The sequence below is a fragment of the Peromyscus eremicus genome, chromosome 1 (assembly GCF_949786415.1).
Source record: "Peromyscus eremicus chromosome 1, PerEre_H2_v1, whole genome shotgun sequence".
Classification (NCBI taxonomy): domain Eukaryota; kingdom Metazoa; phylum Chordata; class Mammalia; order Rodentia; family Cricetidae; genus Peromyscus; species Peromyscus eremicus.
This window is the reverse complement of record NC_081416.1, coordinates 132,052,264-132,074,007: the sequence shown is the minus strand read 5'-3', so window position 1 is coordinate 132,074,007 and position 21,744 is coordinate 132,052,264. Positions and strand designations below refer to the sequence as shown.

The 21,744-nt window shown below is 46.7% G+C and overlaps 1 protein-coding gene across 1 annotated transcript in view; it reads left to right on the top strand.

Annotated features, from left to right (window-relative positions):
* Pcsk6 (proprotein convertase subtilisin/kexin type 6) overlaps nt 1-9,709 on the top strand; it is a 166,333-nt gene extending 156,624 nt beyond the window's left edge. Inside the window, exons 19-21 of the mRNA XM_059271958.1 lie at nt 2,887-3,016; nt 6,998-7,110; nt 8,294-9,709. Of these exons, the coding sequence (XP_059127941.1) occupies nt 2,887-3,016; nt 6,998-7,110; nt 8,294-8,391 (341 nt within the window). The 3' untranslated portion in view covers nt 8,392-9,709. The remainder of the gene's footprint in view (nt 1-2,886; nt 3,017-6,997; nt 7,111-8,293) is intronic.
* The last annotated feature ends 12,035 nt before the right edge of the window (nt 9,710-21,744 follow it).

The following is a 21,744-nucleotide window of genomic DNA, read 5'->3' as shown; positions in this document are numbered from 1 at the left end:
AAAAAATACGACAGGTCCAGAGAAGTTTCAAAGGAAAAGAGCTACTTTCTACCTTAGCACTTCTCACGGCATGTTCTTCTTGCCTTCTGAGCAAGGCTCTGTATTTCTATTGTACCAGGCCTAGCATGATGGGTTAGCATAAGCTAGCCCATTGAGCTGTTACCGTTAACACTGTGGGGGGCGCCTAAAGTGCCCGGAGCCTATAAAGACTGAATGGAATCTGTGAGAGAATTTGAATATGACATTCATAATTAGTAGTTGTGAGAGTAATTTCATAGAAAATGTGCTGTTCAGCATTTTTTGTTCTAACAGACTACATATAACACAAAATTTACCATCTCAATCATTTAAAAAAACTTTTTGTTTATTTACTATTTTATTTTATTTGGTTTTTTGAGACAGGGTTTCTCTGTATAGTCCTAGCTGTCCTAGAACTCACTCTGTAGACCAGGCTGGCCTTGACCTCAGAGATCCACCTGCCTCTGCTTCTCAAGTGCTGGGATTAAAGGCATGTATTGCCACTGCCAGTTTAAAAAAAAGTTAGTTGACGTATCTGTACTGATTTTTGAGACTCCTTATTATAATTTAGTGCATGTATTCAATGTGTGATGACCAAGTCAAGGTCATTAGCATTTCCGTCTTCCCCAATATTATCATTTCTATGTGTTGGGAACCCCCAGGCTCTTCTAGTTATCTGGAAGCATGACTGAATGCTGTATGCTATAGTTGCCCTATTCTTGCTCTAGAATTGTTTCCATTGCTTTTTTTCCACTGGCAAAATGCTTGACAAAAGCAACTTGGGGAAGCGTTTATTTTGGCTCACAGTTGGAGGGTGTCGGCCACCGTGGCAGGGAAGGCATGGTGGCCTGAAAAGCTCTAGCAGTGGTAGCAGGGGTTTGTGTCAGCTGGCCACACTGCATGCACAGCTAGCAAGGGAGAGGAACACTGGTGCTCAGCGGCTCCCTCCTCCACTCCCCCTTTTTATTCAGTCCAGCACCCCAGCCCATGGGATGGTGCCTCCCACACTGACAGAAGTTAAACGTCTCTGGAAACACTCTCACACAGAAGCCAGAGGTATTGCCTAGGAGATTCTAAATGCAGTTGAGTTGACAGTCAAGACATCGCAAGCTCATTAGAACAATGCCTCCTCTGCAATTGTTTGGATACCTATTACTCACACTCTCACTATGCCTGCCATCCCAGCGTCGCCATTTTCAGACGTACAGTTTAGTGGCATTAAGGCAAACACATTGTTATGGGACCAATACCACCATTCATCTTTGGGGTTTTACCATTTCTCCCAACTGAACCTGCAGCCAACGTGTTTTCTAATTTCTTATTTTCTGGTGGTAGGGATTAAGCCTTGCAGCTGGGCAGTGGCAGCACACACCTTGGATTCCAGCACTCAGGAGGTAGAGACAGATGGATCTCTGTGAGTCTGAGGTCAGCCTGGTCTACAGAGTGAGTTCCAGGACAGCCAGGACTGTACAGAAAAACCTTGTCTCAAAAAACCAAAACCAAACAAGCAAACCAAAACCAAAGATAGATGATAGATAGATAGATAGATAGATAGATAGATAGATAGATAGATAAAATCCAGATCCTCATTCATGTTAGGCAGTGCTGTAATACACTTTTAATCCATAATCAACTTTTTAAAAATGAAGACAGGGACTCAGTAGGTTGTCCCTAAGTTTATAATCCTCCTGCCTCCACATCCTGAGCACTGGAGTGATAAGTGTGCACCACCACATCCACCTCATAATAACTATTGGTTAGGTTTAATAGACTGAACATTATCTAGGGGTATTGCCTAGTGGTAATGTGCACACTTTACATATGTGAGCCCCAAAACCACCACCAAAAAAGTAGTGAGCGTTCAACTAGATACAAGCATCCGTTCCCGTCAGAGGGACCGAGGCTGGAGGAGGGTCAGCAGGGCTAGCAGTCGAGCAGATGAGGCACAGGACAGTATCAGACACCGATAGTCCCCGAGGCCCACAATAGAGTGACCCCCTCCGAGTGCACCTGCCACCTTGACCTGCAGATGCTCCCCAGAGACAAACACTGGGGGCATGGAGGTAGGGCGGAGATTGCCCAAAGTGTGAGGCGAATCTCTAATCAAAAACAAGATAAACCTGAGAGAATTTCAGTTGGAGGGGCTGGCTGGGGGTTGGCCACACAACCACACCATAGGAAAAAAGAGACTCAGTATGGATATTCTTGTCCATTACAGAAGCCCAAAGACAGGAGGAGCCCTGGGCTCACTGGCCAGTCAGTCTAGCCTAATTAGTGAGCCCCAGGCCAAAAAGAGATCTTATCTCAAAAGAGAGGCAGTATTCCTGAGGATGTCTTCCAAGCCACACACACACACACACACACACACACACACACACACGCACACGCACACGCACACACACACACAACCAGACATACACCTTCATTCACATTTAGAGAAGTAGGGACCATGTGGAAATAGTTTGGGTGCCATGCCCAGTTTAACCCAGTGAACCTCATACACCATTACTTCGGTGTGATACAATTAAAATCTGGCACGTTTGTGGTTTACACCCCCAGTATGACTCAGTTTGGCCACCACACCTGTTGTGGAGGTTACTGCACCGACTCTAACCAAAAGCTACATAGAAATACATAGAACCAAAGTCAGTCATGACGGCCCAGGTAGAGCACCTCACTCTAGGTGCTCTGATGTCCCCATCTGTGAAGAGGGGACAGTGATCTACCTCCAGTCACGTAGCCAGCTCTCACTGAGCTCCTGGAGGGTGTCAGCTGTGTGGGTGGCCTGGGGACATCTGAAGGTCCCCACAGACGTTCTAGAACACCAGACATGTCCTTGACATCGGCTTCTTTCTCCTCACCTGTCAGGGCCCAGCAGAGAAGAATGTATCCACTGTGCAAAAAGCTTCCACTTCCAAGACTGGAAATGTGTGCCAGCATGTGGTGAGGGCTTCTACCCAGAGGAGATGCCTGGCTTACCCCACAAAGTGTGTCGAAGGTATGGTCTTCCGGGCTGTGGCCCAGGCTGACGGGGGGTAGTGGTCATCTGGACACTGCAGAAAGAGCAGCTGGATGGCCAGGTGTGGTGTCACTTTCCCTGGAGCCTAGGGGATCCACATGCTTCGTCACCCGCTGCTGTAGGTGCAGAGGGCAAACAGGAAACCATTTACTGAGGAAGGGATGCCTACAGTTAGTGATTGCCAAAGTCGCAAGCCAGCTGGCAGCCTTCAAACCACTCTTAATGCCTAATTATTTGTGAAGCACTTACCATATGCAGGCACCGGGTAGCAGTGGGCTAGGACAGGAAACAGAATTAACAAGGTGCTGCCCTCCCCTGTAGCAGATGGTACAGGGCAATCCTGCGCAAGCCACGATGCAGGATGCTTTCCCACTGTAGGTGATCAAGGCAACCAATGTATGGGAGTTAACACTTTTTCTCAGTTAGATATTTGAGACAAAACGAAACAACCCTGGTCATGTCCTCATGGCAGAGCCGTGGCTTTGACACTACACATATGTTTTAACCCTCTTGCTCTCTTTCCATCCCTCCCGTGAGTGCACACATTTGGTGAGTGCCACTGGACCTGTGAGTGCTCCCATGTACTGTGGGACCTGGGCTGTTCAAGAAGCAGACGTGTGCTTTCGTCTGCGCTTGGCTGGCTGGGAATTGTGCCAGCTCAGGACATAAAAAGGCCAAGAACCGGAAAGGCAGAATATGGTGTGTGAGCAACAGGGAGGCATTTGAAGGTGCCGATGCAATGGAGGGTGGTCTTGGAGGGAAGCGGAAGTAGGGGGACTTCGGTCTGCAAAAGACTCGGAGCAAAGCCAGTCTGGGATACTTGTGTCAGGTCGGGGGTGAGAGTCCATGGCCAGCTCCCACTCCCAGAGGCAAAGCCCACAGTGGGGTCTGCCTCCTGGGATATTTTGTCACTTGAGCTGACGAGCTCAAGTCCTTGCACTGAAGAAGAGGGTCAGTGATGGGGGGGGGGGGTTCTTATGGTGTGTACAAGGGTCAGCATCCTGCTGGGTTGGTTTGAAACAGGGAACTTAGCCACCTCCTCCTGCCATGCTGAGTCCTGTGCGCAGGGCCGTGGACACAGCTGTCTGCAGTAAACCTTTCATTTCACAAGCCAGCTGGTTTACTGGTAATTAAACCAAGGACAGCAGCACAGGGACAGCATGGAACTTAATGATGATAATCACTTTCATTTGTCAAGTGCCCCAGACTCCTGGGGATGCTGACTGTGGCACCCGGAAGCCATGGTGTTCCAGCCTCTAGGAGATAGGAAGGAGGCCAGCCCACAGATGCTCCTTGGGCAGAAGTTCCTGGGTACTAGTTTCCATCTGAGGGGACGCTAACGGCCCCAGAGGGGAGTTCAGCCTCAGCTTGGAGCTGATAGACCACATCCTGGAGAAACACCTCCCAGCCGCCTTGCACAGACCCCAAGCCATAAAGCGTCAGAGCTTCCCATGATTGCACCTCACAGAACCTCTGGCCCTGAAGAGCCTCTATAAATCTGAACCTTTCATTAAGAGAGAAAACACATGGTTCTGGATGCCTCTCCCAACTCAGGCAGCCACAGCTGCCGGCGAGCCACGGGCGTCCTTCAGGCTCCAGAATGCTACCTGGTACCAAGCTTCCCTTGCAGAAGAGCCAGGGAGGCCACAGGGAACACATAACCGTCTGAGGGCTAGATGTGGAAGGCAGAATGGCACAGGCCTGCTTGGTTGCTCACTTGAATACAAAGAAGACAGGTGGCAGCTGAAGCCTGAAGCTGAAGGCGGCCGTTTGTGGCAGTGTCTCAGAACTCCAGCCACGCTCAAGACTTAGTACGGGGATCGTCTGCTCCCAAGCAAGGACCTCTTGGAAGAAACGGAGCAACTCTGGGGGTACTGCTCCAGGGGTAGAGTTACCACTCATTCCCCCAGCCCTCGACAGTCTCCCGACTCCTCAGGGGGTACAGAAGTCCTCAGAGTATGCTTCCTGCCTAATTTGTACCCAGACTGAAGCTTGATGAGGGCTTTTGAAGCAGGTGGCCCCATGCCCCACTCTTTCCTGTTAGGGGGTGCCTCCTGCTGTGGTACAAGAGAGAGAGGTCTGTGATGAGCACAGCTCCCCCTCCAGAATTTGGCAGGGTAAATTTGACATGGTGTTTTAGAGGTGAAATTGGTACTACAGAAGAACCATAGGTATCCTGAAAGCCCACCTGCCCTAGAGACCTCTGCCAGTATTGTGCCGGTACCGTCTGAAGCAGGAGACAGGAGGTGTTTGGGGAATGGGGTATGGGAGATATCATCTCTTTCTCAGGGAAGCATTATGCTCAGTTCTTCTCCCCAAACTGCAAATGAGCACTCGGGGTGGCCAGCATCACATCTGGGCCTCCAGAGACCAGTGCAAATACTCCAGCTGAGCCTGCCTGGCCTTCTGGCTGCAGAACCCGGGCTTGCTCAGATGGGATGTTTTACTGGCAGTTTTCACTGCAGAAACAGAAAACAGAAGCACCTGCCATCCTTCTGAGCTCAGTGAGCAGTATATGAAGAGCCAAGCTGCGTCTGGCTTGGGTTCTTATTGCAGCCTACTCCATACCGTCGCTATTCATGATTGAAGCAACACTCGGCCAGTACCTGGGTAGTCCCTGGGCCCCTGAGTCTCCCAGACAACTGACATCTTTTGAAATGGCTAGCCTGGCATGCATGTCCATGAAAGATGCCAAGAAGATCTCCAGGGGACCTGTGTCATCAGGACTTTGTGGGTACTACTGGGAGACAGTGTGGCTAGAACCAGACACCAGGGACTTCCCAAAATTGCACCAGAAGTAGAGTGCTCCTGTAGTCTGGGAGCAGCGCCTAAAAGTGGTTCCCTGAGCAGCGTACACACTGATCTGAAACCAGGGCTCCGAGCTCTAGCTAGTTCAGCGGCCTCCATTGCATTGGGAATAAACACCCACCTCATCAAGGCTGAGGAGATACTGCATTAGGGCTTCTTGTAACTCAGATTAAACCCCACCAGGGGCATTTCATCACTGAAGGCCTCACATAGGTGGCGGCAGTCATCTGTCTTAAACATGGGATCCCCTAGGGCAGGCCAAAGCATGGCTGAGCTAGGCTTCTTCCCCTCCCCCAGGCCTGTTCCACACTTAAGTGACAGTAGCAAGGGAAGTGGGAAGCAGATAGGAGCCTCTGTGGAGTCCTGGTCACCTGGAGCTGGAAATAGCAACAGAGGCAGCAAGACAGCTTGGGTGGGAACCATGCAGACTCAAGCTAAGTTGTTTTGTCAAGGGCCATCCAATACATAACTCAGGCTTGCAAGGGCCTGCCTATCAGAGCTACTTAGCTTTACCACTGTAGCACAGAGCACCCACAGATCAGGTACAAATGAGCCCATGTTCCCATGAGACTGCTGAGTGTGGACTCCAGGTGAGGTCCACTTCTGTGACCTGAGATCATAGCACTGGGAATTAGCAGGACCATGGGGCCAGGCTGGGCCAGGACTGTCCGTGGAAGCAGGAATAGGAATGTGACTACTCCCTCCCCAGGTTAGGCAGATGTATCAGTCAAGCATGCTCAGCTAGCTCAATGGCAGAAGTTCTGGGGTCAGCTCCAGAAACAGGTTTGTCATGGCCCCAAGTAGAGTGTGTCCTCTACCCCAAGCCTACAGCCACCACAGTTGGACAGCTGGAAGCTCTGGGAGGCCCATGTGGGGAGTGGACTAGTGTCCACAGAGAGTCTCAGAGAACAAGGCCCGACCTCCCCTCCTGGGAGTGCTCCTACCCACTGACTGTGGCAGCTTTTGCCTTCCCATGGCAACAGAGAGGATGAACAAGAACGATGTGCCAACACTCAAAGCATGTCGAGGCACTCCTCCCCTGAAACCAGGGCTGAGGGTTGGGGAGGATATGCTGGGAGGTTCTGGGATGGGGAGCCCCACAGAGTAGGGCCTTTCCCCCAACCCTCAGGGGGAGCTGATGTCTTCCCACAGATGTGACGAAAACTGCCTGAGCTGCGAGGGATCCAGTAGGAACTGCAGCAGATGTAAGGCTGGCTTCGCGCAGCTGGGGACCTCCTGCATCACCAACCACACGTGCAGCAATGGTGAGTGCCCACGGGGTGACCCTCAGAGCTGCCCGAGAAGCAGCAAACAGCAGACAACACACAGGCGTGACTGGCCAGAGCAGGAGTGTTAGCTCTGACTTGTAGTTTGGTTTGTATACCGTTCCCACTCTTCTGATATAGGCTAAAGGCAGCTTGAGTGCAGCGACTTCCCCCTAGGAGAGGTCAACACCAGGAGGCCTGGAAGACCTCATCCTCCAGACTGGAAGGACAGAGCTGAGCCCCGTGCTCAGCAATAGGAACCCCAGCTGTCTACAGCTGTGCTATGGGAGGGCCTTGGCTCTGCAGATAGATGGTGGGGATGGCAGGCAGGAGGAGGGTCAGCAGAGGCCTCTGTCCTGGAGGCCTCATACAGGCTCAGGTTGCTGTGTCTTGGAAGGGGGACTCTCACTGAGCAAGCAGTAGGGAGGAGCTGCATGGAGCCAGTGCTGGATACCATGTCCTGATATGCAGGAGAAGGATCCAACCACTCCATGTATCCAAGGTGGACAGGTAATCCCCGGTTATAATGTGGCATGGTGTCCTGACTACCAGGTGACCCACTTGCCTTGTTTATTTTTTAAATTTGCAACATCCTGTCCTTTCAAAGCCTAGGGGGCTTCCTGTTTAGGAAGTCCCTTCCCTGCTCAGGTTATGTATCCAGCCCCAGAAAGTGAGGCAGCCATGGGACCATCTGCTCCCTAGTGACGAGGCAGAGGTGTAATACCAGCGTCCACCGCTGTCCCCACCTTGCCGTCACTGAGTCCTGCCTGCCGGTCTTCTCCCTCCACCTCCTCCCAGGGAATGTCCCCTAGACTATATTCCTGCCGCCTGCTTTCCCTTCTGCTCTAGCCCTGCGCCTGGCTCCACCCCCACCCCCATTCTTCCTAAGCAACCACCAGCAGTGCCCTGAAAGGGGCTCACATGAGCACCAAGGACCCCTCTGGCATACCCCCATCTCACCGCCCCCAGCCCCTTCAGGAACCCCCCTCCCCCTTGTCACTTAAACTTAGCAGAGATTCCATACCCCAGGGCCACCTGGGCCTCACCGGACTTTTGCATTGAAATGGCTCCTAAGGGACTGTGTGCCCTGCCTGGTGCACCATCAGTGCCTGAGGGCACCTGGAGAATGCTTAGATCTTAGCAGGACCCAGAGTCTGACCCCCTTCTCCTTTCCTGTCGCCAGCTGATGAGACCTTCTGTGAGATGGTGAAGTCCAATCGGCTCTGTGAACGGAAGCTCTTCATCCAGTTCTGCTGCCGCACCTGCCTCCTGGCTGGGTAGGGCACCAGCCGCCTGCAGAGGGCAGGGTCCTCCCGTCTGCCCATTTGCCCGTCCACCTTCCTCCAGACGGTCAGCCATAGCCTGTTCCTGGGGTGGCCCTGCCTCTGACAGCTGGATCTCCTGCTGCGGCATCTCTCAGCACCTGAACCAGGTGGAGGTGGCCCTTAGGGACAATGTGGCTAAAATCGCAACACCCCCTCAAACTCTGCTTGCTGGCTGCAGTCTAAAGTCGAACTCCGAATGGGAACAAAATGAATTATGAGACTTACAGCTGCAGCTTCAGAGTGGCTTCTGGGACCCTAGTTTACTGAGATTTCAAGACCAAAGCAGAAAAGGAGAGATGCCTGGCACCACATGGAGTCCCCCTCCCACACGTTTGTGTGACCGTGGCAAATCTCACCGAGCTGGCTGGCAGGTCCCTCGGCTGTCCTCACCTATGATGAAGGGCCTAGCCTCCTCCTACCCATGTGTCACTAGCCACCAAACAGCCCAAGGGACAGTTTGGTCAGACTGTAAATAAAAGAGGTTTCAGGGCATAAGATGTATGACCACTGGGGATAGAATCTATGTCAATGTAGCCAGCTCCTTCCAAAACTGCAGCCACCGCCTCGAAGGTCCAGCACCAAACCGGCACAGATCATTCTCTCGTCAGCGTGCTCCTGAGGGAGCCCAGCTAGCTTCATGACTGTTCTTCCTGTGTCCCTGGGGCCTCCTGGGCCCGAGCCACCAGCCATCTACAGATGCAGAGCCTGCGGAGGAGGATCCAAGGGAGGTAATTAGGGCTAGCCAAAAGACACCTGATGGCCAAGCAGTTCCTCCTCAGACATGCAAAGCCAGCCCCTGAATCACTAATCGCCAGCCCTCCACATCACACAACTGCTTTTCAAGTGCATTCGGCCTCTGCTCTCAGGACTCTGTTCTCGGGTGGATGCTGCTCTGGTCCAGTAGAGTACGAGCCTACACGATATAGCTGGATTGATTTCTGCCAAGCCTATGTAGGCATTTTATAAGCTACGTGTTCTAATTTTTACCGATGTTAATTATTTTGACAAATATTTCATATATTTTCATTGAAATGCGCAGATCTGCTTGATCAGTTCCCTTTAATATGGGAATAACATTTGCCTTAAATTTTTCCAACCTTGTCTCTCTCCATATTGTCCCGCTCCCCTCTCTTGACTGAAAAATGTGTTTTGCCACCTGTGAGTGGCAAGGACCCAGCTGTTGTCTGTTGAATCCACAACTTCAAATAAGAAATCAGTGAAGCAAATCTAATGTTAACCCTGAGTTAATAAAAGAGTTAACATCCCATTGCAAAGGAGCCTGTATTTCTTTCCAAGATAAAACTTTGAGCCTTAGTCCTGGCCAGTGGATGAAATGGAGCTCACTCTGTGGTTTCTTGATCTGTTTGATGTCTATATTCATTACTTTTCTCATTGCTTTAACAAAATATCTGGCCGGGCGGTGGTGGCGCACGCCTTTAATCCCAGTGCTTGGGAGGATCTCTGTGAGTTTGAGGCCAGCCTGGGCTACCAAGTGAGTTCCAGGAAAGGCGCAAAGCTACACAGAGAAACCCTGTCTCGAAAAACCAAAAAAAAAAAAACCAAAAAAAAAAAACCCAAAAAACCCAAAATATCTGACAAGAAGCAATTTAAGGGTCTGGAGAGATGGCTCAGCAGTTAAGAGCACTTGTTCTTGCAGAAGACCCAGGTTCAATTCCCAGCACCCCCCCCCCATGGCACCTCACAACTTGTATATAGTTGCAGTTCCAAGAAATCCAATGTCTTCTGACTTCTGTGGACAGCAGGAACACGTGTGATGTGCATGCATACATTCAGGCAAAGCACACATGTAGAATAAAATAAATGTTTAAACAGTAATTTTAGGAGGAAGATTTCTTCTTGTTCCCAGTTCCAAAGAATAGCCCATCAATACAGGGAAGCCATGTGGCAGAATCTTAACGTGGCAGAATCTTGAAGCAACTGGTTATGCTGTATCCACAGTCAGGACAATGAACGCTTACGCTAGCTCACTTTACCCTTTATACACAGTCTGGGACTCCGGCCCATGAGATGGTATTGGAAGCCTTCAGGGTGGGTGGGGTTTTCCACCTCACTAATTTAATCTATATAATCCCTTACAGACATATCCAGAGGCTAATTTAGTCTAGATAATCCCTCATAAACACACCCAGAGGCCTGTCTCTAAGGTGATCTGAGACCCCATCAGTTGACAGTGTTAACCACCACACCCAAAAAAGGGCTTTAGCAAATGTTGACATATGGAATAAAGAGTGAAACCCAGAGTTACAACTCAAGGGCATCATTTGTCAAAGAGAACTTCTTTGTGGGAGCTGACACTTGCCTCCCAGCCTGAGTACCCGAGTTTGATACCTGGAACCCTCATGGTGGAAAACTCAACTCTCATAGGTTATCCACTGACCTCCACATGCTCACTGTGGTACATGAACACTCATGCACACGCATGTAAGCACACAGTTGTAAAACTTAAAAATAAGAGACCCTCTTTGCACCACCAAAGCCAAGTTGGGTGAAAGGACTAAAGCTTCTCCAGCTAGAGTCACTGGACCCTGAGGCCCTTCACCTACATCTGCCAAGTGTCATTTAACTGGATGACAACTTGCCTCCTCCACAGCTACTGAAATCCCTACACTCATGGGTTACATGTCTCTCGGGATCTTCGCCCTGGCCCGTGAGGCCCAAAGCTTGTCTGTAGACTCCCCTGGATGTGGGTAAAGAAAGGGTACCAGCTACAATGGACTGGGGAAGGAACACAAGCAGTCAGGGATGAGCAACGCTTTTGAAATCCAAGCTTGGTTAGAACTCCAGAAACAAGTGCCCCAGGGCCTGGCGACCCCTATGGGAGCACTGTCACCTGAACCCCATTTTCACTAAAACCATGCCATTCTCCCCCTGTATTCTGCTTGTCTCATGGTAGGACAAATGAAGAGACCGCCACCATCTCCCAAGTGCAGATGGTGTTAGCTCAGTCCCTGAACTAACTTTCTGGCTGGTTTTTGGCTCTGCTTGTCTGGGACAGGACTCTGCTAAGCCTGTCTTGCACAGTGATGTCCACAGGGACTGCTTGTACAATAGCATGCGCAGAGGGCTCTGTGACAGAGGAATAGAGTGATACATAGCTCTCAAGAAGGGGACAGACTGCTCAGCGTGGTCTACCCAAACATAGGTGAGGCAGGGTTGTCAGTGTGAGACTATAAAGGAGTGAGAGGGTGTGTCCGGAACACTGTATCCAGAGTGGAGAAATATCCTTAAGGACATCAACTCCCCCATGAAATTGTTACCAGTGGTCAGGGTCTGGACTGGATGTTTCCAGGCTCTTGGCCTCTTAAAGAGTTGAAATAAGGGCTCACACTGATTTGCAAAAGTATCACAACTTTACACGAAGCAATAGAATAGGTCAAATAATCTGGGCCGGGCAGTGGTGGCGCACGCTTTTAATCCCAGCACTCAGGAGGCAGAGCCAGGCGGATCTCTGTGAGTTCAAGGCCAGCCTGGTCTACAGAGCGAGAGCCAGGACAGGCACCAAAGCTACATGGAGAAACCTTGTCTTGAAAAACCAAAAAACAATCTGTCAATACTGAGAAAAGGCTACATGAGTTGAGAAGGTACTTAAAGGGTCCCAGTTGTTGTTCTTGCTTAGATATTCCTTTCATGGAATACAAGAGTTTGTTTGCTCAGGAGTATAGTGGAAATAATTCTGTTCTGATTGACATATTTGGATTACATAGGCTCACTGCATATGGCCCTTCCTATAATTCATCTGATTTAATCATATGAAAAACAATTATACATAGGAATAAAATGTCAATGGGGAATTCTTCCTGAAAGTTCACTGAGAGGACTTAGTTTGCCTTATTGTTAATGTATCCAAAACCAGTTCAAGCCTGATCTGCTCCTACCTTCTGTACCTGGACACAAACTGGAATATGGATGAATAGGATTTGTATAACTTTGGTAATTGTTAGGGAGAGGAGGAACTTAATTTTACTGTTCAGAGAGGGGTGTGCATGTAGCCCAATGTAGATGGGGGTCATAGGTGGTTAGATGCATTGTTTAGAATAGGATATTCTATTATCATTCATATATATGTATATATATCATTCATATATATATAATAGGATATGGTACATAGCACATGCAGGTCAGGGTCCTAGGTTAGCAAGTGCATTGCTAGAAGGTAGGTCTGGGTATAGTGTAAGCCAAGTGAAGCTCTAGAATGATAATATGAATCCATTCCCTATATCTGCATCAAAACTACCTCTGAGTTAAAACCAGTAAATTATGGAGTGTGCTGTCAGCTTCTAGAAAGGTGGTTCTCAACCTTCCTAATGCTGCAACCTTTTAATATAGTTCTTCATGGTGTCGTGACCCCCAATCATAAAATTATTTTTTTTGCTACTCATGATTGTATTTTTGCTACTGTTATGAACACAATATATATATATATATATATATATATATATATATATATATATATATTCCAATGGTCTTAGGTGATCCCTGTGAAAAGGTCATTTGCCCCCCCTAAAAGGGTCATGACCACAGGTTGAGAACCACTGCTCCAGAACTCAAGCATCAAAAATACCAGCTCTTTGTTCACTAAGAGTGTAGAGTCCAGATGTATGGACAGCTGAGTAATAGTGACAGATACTATAATCCCACCATTCCTGAAGTGTAGACAGGAGAATCTCAAATTTGAAGCCAATCTGGACTACATGGCAAAACCCTACATCATCCTACTGGCCAGCTCCCAAATAACCACACCGAGACTTTGTATTAATTATAAAGCTCAGCCAATAGCTTATACTTGTTACTAACTAGCTTTTACAACCTAAATTAACCCATATTTCTTATCTACCCTCTGCCACGTGGCAGTACCTTCTTTCAGCTTGGCATATTCATCTCCTGCTTCATCTGTATCCTTACTCACAACACCTCAGATTCCGTCCCTCTTCTTCCCAGTGCCCTTCTAGTCTGGCTCTCCCACCCAATCTCTTCCTGCCCAGCTATAGGCCAGTCAGCTCTTTACTAACCAGATAGTAATCCATATTTACAGTGTACAAAGATTCTTCCACAGCAGCTAACCTGGGATATGTCTTAAGTAGAAGAGTGGTCACCTAGCATGTGATGCATGAGGACCTGGGTTTAATCCCCACTACAGACAGACGAAAGACAGAGAGTACACTTGTATAGCTCCTATGTCCCAGAGAACACCAAGTACAAGCAGCCAACCAGATAGCCTTACAAACACCTACTCACATCATAGTGTCTAGGCTGGCTCATCCAGGGGCTGGGAGGTTGAGAAGTGACTAAATGGCATCTTTTTAAAAAAAGATTTATTATTTATTATGTATACAGCGTTCTGCCTGCAGGCCAGAAGAGAGTGCCAGATCTCATTACAGATGGTTGTGAGCCACATGGTTGCTGGGATTGAACTCAGGGCCTCTGGAGGAACAACAGCCAGTGCTCTTAACCACTGAGCCATCTCTCCAGCCCCTAAATGGCATCTTTTTAAAATAGACTGACTAATGCTAGGTCTAGTTCAGTGGTAAAACATTTGCTCAGGATTTTGAGGCCATGGTTCCTTTTATCCCTGGCACTACTATCCCTACACATAGCAAAGAGCTGACCATATCCAGTACCTGTTCACAAATGCCCATTCTCAAGGTAAAGATTATCAAACACTATTAGGGAGAGTATGTTTATGGATTTTACTTTAAATAACAGGATCATGAGTCATCTTAGTTATTGTTCTATTGTTGTAAAGGAAAATTATGGAAGAGAGTACTTAATTGGAGGCTTGCTTATAATTTCAGAGAATTAGTTCATGATCATCATGGCAGGAGCCTGGCAGTAGGCAGGCAAGCATGGTGCTGGAGCAGTAGCTGGGAGCTTACATCCTGATCTGTAAGCAGGAGGCAGTGTGTATGTGTGTGTGTATGTGTGTGTGTGTGTGTGTGTGTGTGTGTGTGTGTGTGTGTGAGAGAGAGAGAGAGAGAGAGAGAGAGAGAGAGAGAGAGAGACAGAGACAGAGAGAGAGAGAGACAGAGACAGAGAGAGAGAGAGAGAGAGAGAGAGAGAGAGAGAGAGAGAGAGAGAGACTGGGCCTAGCATGGGCTTTTGAAACCTCAAAGCCCACCCCCAGTGACACACCTCCTCCAATAAAGCCACACCTCCTAATCCTTCCCAAACAGTTCTAACTAGGGACCAAGCATTCAAACACAGGAGCCTATGGAGGCCATTCTCATTCAAACCACCACACAGACCAACCACACTAAGAGTGAACGAAAGTCTCTTAGCCTTCCTACGGAGCCTACTGTTATAGGAATCCCTATTCCTGTGAGACCAAGTGACAGGAGCCAAGAATGTCTTGTTAGCTAAAACAGAAGTTCTCAACCAGGTCAGAGTTGGGTTTTTCAGAGCATCTTCAGCAGTGTCTGCAAACATTTCTGACAACCTCAGGGATTCATTCCCATCTCTCAGGTAGAAGCCAGGAATGCTGCTAAGCTCCCCACACTGTACACAAAGGCTTGACAACCAAGAAGCATGAGCTTAGAAAGTCAGTAGTGCTCAGGTTGAGAAAGCTTAGCAACAGGAAACGCAATTAAAAAGAAAAATGTTTGAAAAGTCATAAGGATATCAGAACCTACCTGTAGTTTGACTTCATCCATCTGTTTACTAAAGTAAGAGACCCCACTCCTGCTAACAACTTCTGTTTTAGTTAGGGTGATGAATGTTGTGGTGAAACGCCATGACCAAAAGCAACTCAGGGAGCAACAGGTTTATTTTGCTTACACTTCCACATCACTGTTCATCATCCAAGGAAGTCAGGGCAGGAACTCAAACGGCATGAATCTGTAGGCAGGCTCTGATTCAGAGGCTGTGGAGAATTGCTTGCTTGCTCCTTATAAGCAACTTGCTTGTTCGACTTACTTTTTTTGTTTTGTTTTGTTTTTGTTTCTGTTTTTGAAGACAGAGTTTCTCTGTGTAACAGTCCTGGCTGTCCTGGAACTCACTCACTCTGTAGACCAGGCTGACCTTGAACTCACAGAAATCGGCCTGCCTCTGCATCCCAAGTGCTGAGATTAAAAGCATGCACCACCATACCTGGCTTAACCCACTTTTTAAAAAACAGAATACAAGACCACCAGCACAGCCTGATCTTATGGAAGAATTTCCTCAGTTAAGGTTCCCTCCTCTCAGATGACATAAAAACTAGCTGGCACAATTGACCCCTTATCAACTTGACACACAAACATGTTGATAGCTTATTAAGCATGACCTTCCTTTCTTGTTATCCCCAAGATCTCATATTAATATTACATTATAAAAACTTTAAAAGTACCACAGTCTTTACAAATTCCAATACTTTAAAAGTTCAGTCTCTTTAAAAATCCCAAGTCTCTATAAAGCTCCCAAAGCTCTTAACTGTGGGTTCCCATAAATCAAAAATAAATTAAATACTTTCTTATCCAAAGGGAAAGAATCAGGGCCCAGTCGAAATCAAAGTAAAGCCAAGTTCTAACCGTGTAAATAACTCAGTGTCCAGTGTCCAGAGCTTCTGGGCTCCTCCAAAGTGCTTGCCACGGTTCCCTTTCTAAATTAGAGAAATACTCTTACGTCTTTTTAAAAATTATCTTTTGAGAATTTCATACAGAATGTTTTTTATCATACTCTTTCCTGTACCTTACCTCCTCTCCGAGCTCCCCAGATCTACTTTAAGGTCTTAAAAATCAGCTCTTTAGTCCAAGAACTCCACCTGGTGGTTCATTCTGGAAATAAGCAAAGTTTGAATTGTTTGGTTTTTGTTGTTTTTTAATTTTTAAACAATCGAAACACACTTACAGAAAAGTTACATGACACAAAAATGTTTTCCTGAACAATGTAAGAGTAACTTTCTGAAATAATGTCCATGATTCCCTCAAACACTTTAGAGGGCATTGCTCATCAAGAAGAACATCTCAGCACTTCAGAGGCCAGCCTGGCTAAAGTCACTGTCTCAAAAAACAGGTGACAGCTCTGGAGAAATGACATCCAAGGCTGCCCTCTGGCCTCATGCACACACACTCCTGCACACATGTGTACACACACACACACACACACACACACACACACACACACACACATATTGCACATGAGGTATTCTATGATGTTTTAACTACCGATCATACTTACTGCTTTTACTTTTATAATATATGTAAAATATAAAAAATAGTTATAGCTGGGTATGGTGGCACACGCTTTTAATCCCAGCAGAAGCAGGCGGAGCTCTGTGAGTTCAAGGCCAGCCTGGTCTACAAAGAGTTCCAGAATAGCCAGGACTGTTACACAGAGAAATCCTATCTAGAAAAAAAAAAAAAAAACAAAACAAAAAAAAAACAAGCAAACACAAAAAAAACAAAAGAATAGTTACAAAGCTGTTCAAATTAATAAGGAAATTAAACAAGGTTTCTGGATACAATGTCAATATACAAAAATCAACTATATTTTAATATAACAAAAAGTAATAATTAGAACGTGGTCACTGGCAAGATTATCAGTGGATAAAGTGCTTGCCACCAAATCTGATGACCTGAGCTAGATCCCCAGGATTCTCTTGGTGGAAGGAGAGAGCCAACTCCCAAAAGTTGTCCTCTGACTGCCATATATGTGCCACGGTGGCTGCACACAGAAAATAAATTAATTTTCATTACTTGTTTCATGAACGGTATTTTGATCATGTTTTCTCCTCCCCCAATCCCTCCCTACCTCCTTACCCACCGAACTTCATGTTCTCTCTCTCAAAAGAAAAAACACAAACAAAGCAACAATAAGAGAAAATGCCAAAACAAACCAAAAAAGCATGCATGCAGGCATGCACTCACACCCATGTGTGCTTGTACACACACACACACACACACACACACACACACACACACACACAGACACACACACACACATACACCATGGAGCTCTGTCTTAGTTATTGTTCTATTGCTATGAGGAGACAACCTGACCACGGCAACTTTCAGAAGGAAGCATTTAACTGGGAGCTTGTTTGCAGTTTCAGAGGGTCAGTCCATTATCATCCTGGTGGGGAGTGTGCTGGCAGGCAGGCTGGCATGCACTGGAGTAGTAACTGAGAGCTCATTTCTGATCTGCAAGTTGCAGGCAGAGAGAGAGAGTGACTGATTAAGACTAGGCCTGGTGTGGACTTTTGAAACCACGAAGCCCAACTCAAGTGACACACGTCCTCCAACAAGCCCACCACTGTCGGGGGATATTAAATACACTGCAAAACCTGAGTTTGCATTTGCATTAGTTAAATAAAATTAGTCTTGGGTCAGGAGGCTGCGTTTGCGACTAGTTGACAGAAAGTAATCATAGAGCATCAGAGGGCATCCGGGAGAGATGGAGAGACACAGGAAGTAGGTCCCGAGTGGCTCAGCTTTTTCTGGTTTTGCCAAGCAGAAGCAAGGGTCTTTGGGAGACACCGGCAAGGAGGGAAGGTTAGCTAATTGCGACCCAGCCTCTCTGAGCTCGAAGGGTTTTATGCCAGCCTTTGAATCAACAGCGATTTAGTTAAAGCTACCTTTAGCAGCAACGGCAGAGTCGGTGACTGTAGCAACAGGATTCCCACCAGGCTGCAGCCTCAGGGGCTAGGCTGCTGCTAGAGAAGCAGGCCAGTAACTGTGGAGTTGCAATTGCTGGCTGAAATAGCAGTAGATTAGGGCACAGCCACTAACCTTCAGCATAGCTGAAGTTAACACACAACTAGTCCTTCCTAAACAGAACCACTAACTGGGTACCAAACATACAAACATACGAGCCTATGGGGGCCATTTTCATTCAAACCACCACAGGTTCATTTTGTGTTGGCCAGTTACTCCTGGACGTGGGGCCTGGCCCGGATCATGGTTTGTGTAATGAATGATAAGGTGTGCAGGAGGCCTTGGCAGGTTTTGGAGCCAAGGTGCACCTCAGCGGGTGAGAGGCACAGCGGACAGTGGAAAGTTACTCACACGTGGCAAGTTTATTTTGGGGTTTAGGGAGAGGGGAGAGAAATGGAGGAAAGGAGAAAAGAAGAGAGAGAGAACGATATAGAAAGAGAGAGGGAGAGAGAATTTGTGCTGCCTCTGGCGAGGGGAGAAAGAGAGAAGTGGGGAGGGGTATTTTCCTCTTAAGGGGGCTTTAATGTAAGGTGACATCAGGATGCTGGGCTGGTCTCCAAGGGGCAGGTCAGAATACTAACAGTTCCATTTGAGAAAACTGATTTTCCCTTTGCCAATAGGTATAACTTGCAAATAGCTTCTTGGGTAGAGGTGGGACCTATTGTCCACTGCCCCCTTTCAATAATAGGACCCTGTCTAACTTGAACTTGGGCGTTCCTTGTGCATACTGCCATAGTGAGTTCATATGTACATCATCCTATTACTCTTAGAATCTGTCTGCCTCCTCTTCTGCATAGATCCCTGAGCCTTCTGGGTTGAAGTGTGTGCTGGATATTTTGGTTTTCAACTTGACTACATCTGGAAATAACTAAAACACACACACACACACACACACACACACACACACACACACACACACACACACAAATGGCTGAGCATACCTGTGACAAAATTTTGCTGAGTTAAATCATTTGAAGTGGGAAGATCCACTTCTAATCTGAATCTTTGAGGTGGGAAGACACACCTTTAGTCTAAACCTTGTGAGGTGTGAAGACCCATCTCTAATCTGGGTCTTTATATAGGCTTTTGCTGGAAGCCTATATAAAGAGCATGGAAGAAGGAAGCCTCTCTCTTTGCCTGCTTGCTCTTCCCCTCAAGAGCAAGCCCATTCTTTCACTGGCATTAGAGCTTACTTCTTCTGGAATCTTGCATATACTGAAGAACAGCTGAGACATCCAGCTTGTGAACTGAGCAAATCCTGGATTCTTGAACCTTCCACTCATAGACAGCCACTGTTGGATTAGCTGGACCACAGCCTGTAATTAACTCTAATAAATCTCCTTTCTATGTGTGTGTGTATGTATATATATGTATATATATGGAGAGAGAGAGAGAGAGAGAGAGAGAGAGAGAGAGAGAGAGAGAGAGATTCATTCTATAAGTTCTTTTACTCTAGAGAACCCTGACTAATGCAGGGTTTGATAGAGATATCCCATTTAGGACTGAGTGCTCCAAAGGCTCTCCCCCTCTGCACACTGTCCAGTTGTGGGTTTCTGTGTTAGTTCCCATCTACAGAAAGGAGAAGCTTCTCTGATGAAGACTGAGAGATGCACTGATCTCTGAGGATGGCAGTATCTCATTAGGCATCATTTTACTGCTATGTTCCTTTAGCAGAGAAAAATAGTAGGTTTTCCCTTATGCTCATGACCTCTCTAGTCTCAGATTCTTGGCCACTTTAGCAGTGTCAGGTATGAGTTTCAGCTCATGGAAAGGAATCAAAATGGTGGGTTACTTCTGTAACATTTGCATTATAACATGGGGCCACTTTGAACAAGGAGTCAACTACATGTAACCCTGGGCACTGGAGGTTTTACTTGGTGACATAAGATGTCTAGCTAGGGCACTGCTTCTCCCATTATGTGGTGACTCCATTTAGATTCCTTTCATATACATATATATTTTAGGAAGCTTCTACAGTAGTAGGTTTCCATATGGTTTTTCAGATGGCCTTTAGTGTTACTTGTCCCTCCCCATGGTCCTGTTTTACCCTGCTCTCCCCTCTCCCTCCCATTTAATCCCCTCTTCTAGTTTCCTCTTTGTCTCCCTATAACTCTATATTTATCCTATTTCCCTTCCTTGAAAGATCCTCTTCTCCTGCTGGTCCCTTACCTAGTGGTAATGCAGATTACAGCACACATATCCAAAACTTAAATCAATAAATAAACTTTAAAATTTAGAACATGGACTCATCAATAAAAGGTACTTTTACAAATGATTACACTAGACTAAACTTTATGAAACATCTCTAAAAGAAAATTTCAAACACGCCTGAAGCTTTAAAAAAATTAATAAATGCAAAGTTATACCACATTTGGAAACTAGCATTCTCAGAATTGTAAGAATATTAATTTTTTCCCATTTACTTTCAGGCTCAATATAGTACAAATCAAGGAATCTCTTATTGTTGCTGTTTTGGGTTGGTTTTTTTTTTTCCAAGACAAAGTTTTTCTGTTAGCCCTAGTTATCCTGGAACTCGATCTGTAGACCAGACTGTCATTAGACTCACAGAGATCCACCTGCCTCTGCCTCCTGAGTGCTGGGATTAAAGGTGTGGGACACGATGCCCAGCATAAAGAATCTTTTCAGATATAAGATGTAGCTTATAAGATAAAAGTTTTATATTTAAAATCTATAAAGGACAAGAATAACCAATGTAATGAGAAAAAGTGAAGCTTGAATGTTCTTTTATAAAGCACATATTATTAAAACAGTATGGTATTATGCAAGTAAACCCATGGAACAGAATGGCTAGTCCAAAAGCAGACCGTCACAAGTTTGGACACTTGCTTTTTGACAAGAATGGCTTTGGAGAGCAGTGTGGAAAAGATGGCCTTTGAATATGGTGTTGAGTCAAATTAATTTTCAGATGGGGAAAAAAGTACATCTTGCTCACTTCCTTCCTATATTGATTCCAGATTGATTCCCGGCAGACTGCATTAGTGAAGTGTGTCTTGGGGGACATTTCCTGATAAATTTAATGGAAAAAATTCACCATGAATAAAGGTAATACTATCCCATGAACTGGGTTCATGGCTAAATAAAAAAAAAAAAGAGAGAGAGAGAGAGAAAGTGAGCTGGATACAGTATTCATCTCTCTCTACTTCCTGACTGCAGATGCAATGTGACCAGCTGCCTCAAATGACTACAGCCATAATTTCTACATCATGACCACAATGACGCTGTATGTATATCCTAATCGTAAGCCAAAATGAACCTTTCTGTCATTAAGTTGCTTCTATTAGGCAAAAAGCATACTGCCTCAGAGTCTCTCGGTGCTGAAGCACACTGCATCCTCTATCAAAACCAAAGACCAAGGGCTAGGGAAAGGGGTCAGCAATGAAGGGGGCTTGCTGCACAAGCATGAGACCCTGAGTTCAAGTCCCCAAACCCACATAAAAAGCCAGGTGTGGTAGTGTGGGTCTATAACCCCAGTGCTGGGGGATAAAATGGACATGGACACAGGAGGATCACTGAGGGGCTTGCTTGCTGCCAGCCTACCTCTAGGTTCAGTGAGAGACCTTTTCCCAAGAGAATAAGGCACAGAGTGCTAGAGCAGGATACTTACTCCCTCCTCTACCCCCCAGATGCCCACAGGTAGGTGC